General features: G+C 41.7%; 1 protein-coding gene across 1 annotated transcript; it reads right to left on the minus strand.

The window, feature by feature from the left end:
• Nucleotides 1-1,361: 1,361 nt before the first annotated feature.
• LOC311506038 (ATP-sensitive inward rectifier potassium channel 12-like) lies at nucleotides 1,362-4,555 on the minus strand (the record flags this gene model as incomplete). Its single annotated transcript, XM_084569903.1, has 2 exons — nucleotides 1,362-3,217; nucleotides 4,464-4,555. The coding sequence occupies 2 exons, from the start codon at nucleotides 4,553-4,555 to the stop codon at nucleotides 1,579-1,581; spliced, it is 1,731 nt and encodes a 576-aa protein (XP_084426029.1). The 3' UTR covers nucleotides 1,362-1,578.
• Nucleotides 4,556-6,000: the final 1,445 nt, after the last annotated feature.

A 6,000-nucleotide genomic window follows, 5' to 3' on the forward strand; every position in this document is an offset into this window, starting at 1 on the left:
GAAAACATCTCTTTCGTCCAAGGTTATTTGAATGTTATTCATCATACTTCAAGCATCCTGGCTGGAGATATCGTCTCTATGTCATGATGGTGTTGTCGTTGTTCAGCCACATGGTGGAGCCTGCACCGCAGCAAGAGATGGAGCTCTTCCTGGGCTGTGTTTATTCATGCATTTTTTGTGTTGTTCTTCTTGTTATTATTCCTTCTGAAGACTCTTTTTTATTTTTATCCCTATCTACCTTGTCTTAACCTCATCTGTCCTTACTTACGCTTACTTAGTCTTACCCTGTAAGACTTTTAATTGGAGACAGACAGTAATGATTGCATCTGGGTCATGGAAAAGTGCTTGTGACACTTCTCACTCAGGTTTATCCCCATGTGTGTATTCCAAAAGAAGAGTTGTAATAGAGGGGTCATAGAGTTGTAGGGTTTGTCCTTGTTATCATGGTCGTCTAAACCTGTCTGGGTGCCCTGGGGCAAACGTTTGCTGGCTCCTCTAACACAGTGGACACAGCAGAGGCTGTCATGGTTATTTGGCAGCATAGTTCATTGATGGTGTTACGTTGTTCAGAGGGAGGGGCTGCTGTGTCAGGAAGTGTTTTTACCATTTTGTGTTTGCCTTTCCAACATTTTCAGTGGTAATCAATATACAACCATTGAGGTTGTCTTAATATACAACCACTGAGGTTGTACATTGATTAGTAGCACAGCTGCTGAATTCTAAATAGCATGGATAGAAGGCTAACCTTAACCCAGTTTAGAAATGCGAACAGAGACTCAGCAGAGACCATTCAGTTATCAACTGTTGTTTATTGGGTGCTTTGTTCATACAAAACATCACACATTTGCAAAGTGTTTGTATCTATTGATAAAAGTAAGAATAAAGTGCTTTCTCTTCATTTGCACAGGTTTCACTAACCGTCTGAATTCTGCTTCATGGATAGGGATCATATGTGTGCTTGGGTACTGTTAAAGGATACACTGTGATGAATTTTGAAGAAAAAAATATCTTACTTCTTTATCAAATGTGGAAAAGTCGCAGAAATCAAGCAGGAAGACAGAAGTTCAAAATACAGAAAATATTCATTTTTACAAGGAAAAGTGTTGACTTTTGAAACATTTGTGCCATGCTTCCTTTAAAAGATTTTTCTCTTATAAGATTTATGTGTTTATGATGTAAAATCCTTTTAAAGTAAAGCGTATCATATATACAAAAAAAAAAAAATGGAAATCAAGAACAAAAAACTTGATTTAAGTGTAGATCATACAGAGATCATAAAACAAGAAAGCAATTCAAGATACTTGATGATTTAAGTGTATACCTGGTCATCATGTTTAAAAGTAGACAAGCTGTGCATTCTCTTGATGCTGATGTTACAACTGAAAGTATACGTGACCTGAAAACAATGCAAGTTTGTGAGCTAAAGCTGTGTGGATTTTGTGAAAAAAACATCCTTCTCCTCCAGCCCATGTACAGATTAAATTGTGTCCTCCATCTTTTATCTTTACACAAGTTCAATACTTTGGTTGGATGCACACAAAGAGAGGAAACAAATGGAAGGGCAGTCATAACCACTGATTAAACTCCTGACTCTCTGCTGATGTATAAAGGTAGGGTGGGCTGTAGTCTGTCAAGGCTGATCTGATTCTCGGTGTCCAGAACACACAACATCTCCACTGTCTGCTCATCCACAAATGTTTCCTTGAACCCCAAGTGAATGTCATCTCTCATCTTTAGCTCCCGGTCACTTCTTACATTCAGATTCTCCACCTCTTTTTTCACATCCCCTTCATCCTCATCATCCCCACAACACAAAGCTACTTCATTCTCGTAGCAGAAAGCGCTTGGGGAGTGAGAGCCCAGTAGGTGCCGGGCTACTCTTGGGGCAAACGGTGATGGAGACCTGGAGTAACTCGAGCTGGAAGATGAGGACTGCCCACTTCGACCCATCATCTGGCTCAGTTCCCTGGCACTGCAGTGAGGAGTAGATGGCACTTCATAGGTCTTATGGAAGCGAGAATAGTCTACATGGTAGCGGTCACCCTTCTCAAACACCACTGGTTCAAAGCGGTGACCCCAAAGGATCTCCTTCGCTAAGTAGGAGCTGCGGGCCTGAGTGGTCATAGCTGTGGCCTCCACCATCCCCTCCAGGATGACCACAATCTCAAAGTCCTCTTTCTGCAGGTCACTGCGGCTCAGGTTATACAGAGGACTGTTCTTGGTGATCTCATGGACCACTACCAATGGCGACACCAGAAACAGTCGATCCAGCCCATCATCATAGCCGACATCAATGTCTGTTTGCTCCAAAGGGAGGTACTCACCCTCTGCTGTGACATGTGGCTTGATGAGCTGAGCACGCACATGGGCTTCAACAATGTGGCTCTTGCGCATGTTCCCAAGGCGCCACATGAGGCACAACTTGCCGTCACGCAGGGAAATGACAGCATGATGCGAGAACAGCAAGGTCTGAGCCCGCTTTTTGGGGCGCACCATCTTCGCCATGATGGTGCCTATCATGAAGGAGTCAATAATACAGCCCACGATGGACTGCACCACCACAGTCACCACAGCGATTGGGCACTCTTCAGTGACACACCGGAAACCGTATCCAATGGTGGTCTGTGTCTCTATGGAGAAGAGGAATGCTCCAATAAAACCCTGGATGTGGAGAATACATGGCCTCCACTCGTCTTTTCCTTCCTCTGCGGTACTCCGAGGATCCCCATCCTTCACAGGGACGCGAAGGGAAAAGTCTCCATGAGCGAGCGCCACACCCCAGAAGATCAGGCCAAACAGCAGCCAAGACAAAAGAAAGGTGGTGGTGAAGATGAGCAGCAGATAGCGCCAACGTATGTCCACACAGGTGGTGAAAATGTCAGCCAGGTATCGTCGAGGCTTGTCCTCCATATTATTGAAAACAACGTTGCACTGGCCGTTCTTCTTAACAAAACGGCTTCGCAGACGGCCAGTGCTCAGATCCAGGCCCAGACGACATGAAGGGGAGGCACGGCAGCTGTTGTGGACAATGGGTTCATTGGTCACCCTCAGAGACAAAGCCCCTCTTCCTTCATCGCTTCCAAGGCATTCTCCTCCTCCTTCCTCACCTCGTACACAAGCCCCTGAAAGTGTCTGCTGAGTTAGAGGACTGTGGCCATTGTGGAGGCCCAGGCTGGAGATCTTTAGGGTATCTTCATCTGTGGAAACGATGCTGTATCTGGAGTAACAGAGAAAAAAAAAAAAATTGAGAAACAGACAAAGGTAGATAAAAGTAGGATGACTGCTAGTATTAAAGGGTTATTTTATAACCCATTTGGCTCAAGAATGTGTGTTCATGAGATTTTTTAAAATTGTATGCTTATACATTTAAAATTACCAAAGACATTTTGGATGACAACTCAATTATGTGTTGCCAATGTAATGCTATTTTGGGTAACAGCTACTGGAGTACATAGTCCTCCCAGATAAAAAAAAAAGGGGGGCAAAGTTGCTAAAAGGAGCCCAGCATCCAGAACCAGATTCTATACAGTGAAAAGACTACACAGTGAGAGAGATTTGTTGATTTTTGATAGTGAGCTTCTGCAGGCACAGGCACTTCTTTAAATTCATTTTTCACTTTTATTTAGGTTTTTGAAGGTTTTAGGTCAAGTAAAAATGTCCCTCTTTAGATGCTGTGTATTTCTTCTGTGGTCCTTGCACGCTGCTTCATGCATGTGGGAAAATCTTGACAGACCTGCAGTGCTTAGCTACTGTTGCTAAGCTACAATAAAAATATCTGTGTTTGGGCATTGCGTTTCCAAGTGTTTGACTACAAGTGACTTTTGTGCCATTTCATCCAACATTATGTCACAAATGGTTGCTAAAGAGTATAATGTTCATATTATTGTTAATCATTTAATTTCTTAATCCTCTATTGTTATATGACATTATTTAGAAGAGTTTGTTGTGAAAAATCTCAAACTTTTCGTTTTGTAATGTGCTGTCGTGGCTGCAACTATAAATGTTTTCTAAAAACGATTAATCAATATCAGCCTGCTCAAATAACACTCCTGTAGTTACACAAGCTAATAAATACAACAGTGAAGCTTCATAACTGGTCATAGGTCTTCTTTGATAAAGAAAAGATAATTGATTGTGTATGTTTGTAATTGTTAATACATATTTCATAACTAGGATGATGTCCAGTGTGAGATTATTTCATAACTTGACAACCCAAAAGTCTTTATGGATAACAACTAATAACTGATCTATCAAGCACTTGTCAAAGATTTATTGACCACTGTGACTTTATGTATAACACTACATGAATGATATCTTTTTACAAAACAGTACAGCTGTTTTGATCATGAAGTCTGCTATGGTGTTTATGGGAAGGTGATTATTAATGCATGGATATTATTTTTTTAAGTGAAAAGGAGCAGAAGTAACCCAGATGACATAGTTTTCTTTTCCCTTCCTCTTACCTGTTGACCCGCACCGCTCCCATGGCACCGGTGATCATCAGGCTGTGTCTGCGAGGGCAGTAATGTAGGTTGGGGCGGGCAGTTCCAACCATTAACGTACTGTTGCTGGACAGGGAGGCAGTATGAGCTCAGGTCCGTCTTGCATTGGTTATCAGCACTATGGTCCCATGATACATTTTCTGTGAACAAGGAGGATATTTTATTTAAGTAGCACAATGGTAAATTTTAATAGATTCAAAACATGAATGTTAATCAGAGCAAATAAAACAAAGCAGATGATGAGGGGGATCATTTAGATGAATAATTAATACTAATATTGAGCAGGCAAAGTTGACCATGTTCACATTATGCCTTCATTTCATATTTAGCAATATCCTAATTAAGGATAGTAAAGTAAAGATTGGGATGATGGAATGAAGAACACCACTAGTTTTGCAGGTAGCTGGTCATAAATCAGAATGTCCGACAAAATTAACCTGATGATGGTAAAAGCATTTATCTTCTGGAGAACATGAGAGTGTGTACTGAATTTGAAGACAATTTATCTAATGGCTTAAACTGAGAGGTTTCACTGAAAATGTCAACCTCATGGTAACATTAAAGTATATGCCAAGAGATCTCCACAGTCAGCAGGATTCATCCTCCGTGTACCATGAATGTCTGTACAAAATTGTGACAGCAAGTTTTCAAATACTTGATTGACTGACTTGCTGAACCAACCAGAGGCCATCATTACCATAGAGCCACATTGCTAGCATGGCTAGAATTCCCAATCAAAAATACCTCGCTGCAAACTTGCCCTAATGCACTGGCCAGACCAGACAGTTTTGTGTAATGAAAGCCTATTGATTTGGCCCTTGCTTGTGATTAGCCTCAGGGACCTTCAGGCCAACCAGGGGTGGAAAACCAAACAGGCAGTGGAAGGAACAAAGGTTTAAAAAAGAGATGAATCAGTGGTAATCTACTGTTGGAGGAACAATTGATCTTCTGTTTGGCCTGGTGACAAGGTTGGAGGGTTATTTTGCTCTGCTTATTATGTCAGCACGCTGGGAAGCAGGAGAACTAAAAAGCACTGGGTTGCATAACCAGGCCAATCGCATGCAATACAAAAGGGCATGTTTTATTGTACGTGAATCACTTTGGCTGACGTGAATTAGCTGACAGGCCTGCATTAATGAAAGACAGTAATGGATTGTCTTGGGAAATTTTCTGACAACTGCAGTTTAAAAGCTTCCTTTCAATAACGCTTTCACATCAATAAAAAACACAGAGAACATGCATATATGTACAGATGGTGATGGGATTTGGTATCATGTAATACAGGCTGTGTGCAACACTAGTGTGTGACGCTCCAAGATGCGTGTTTTACCAAGGACAGATGTTATGAACTGACTGCTGATTGGCCAGATGAAGGACCATCTTCGAATGGATAATCCCTAAAGGTCAGATGATTACGTCAGCTCAATAACTCCCACAGCTGGAGGGGAGGGAAAACACAACCCTTTCTCATGGAGATCTTAAAGATGCCAGTCAACGT

The sequence above is a fragment of the Chelon labrosus genome (assembly GCF_963514085.1).
Source record: "Chelon labrosus genome assembly, chromosome: 2".
Classification (NCBI taxonomy): domain Eukaryota; kingdom Metazoa; phylum Chordata; class Actinopteri; order Mugiliformes; family Mugilidae; genus Chelon; species Chelon labrosus.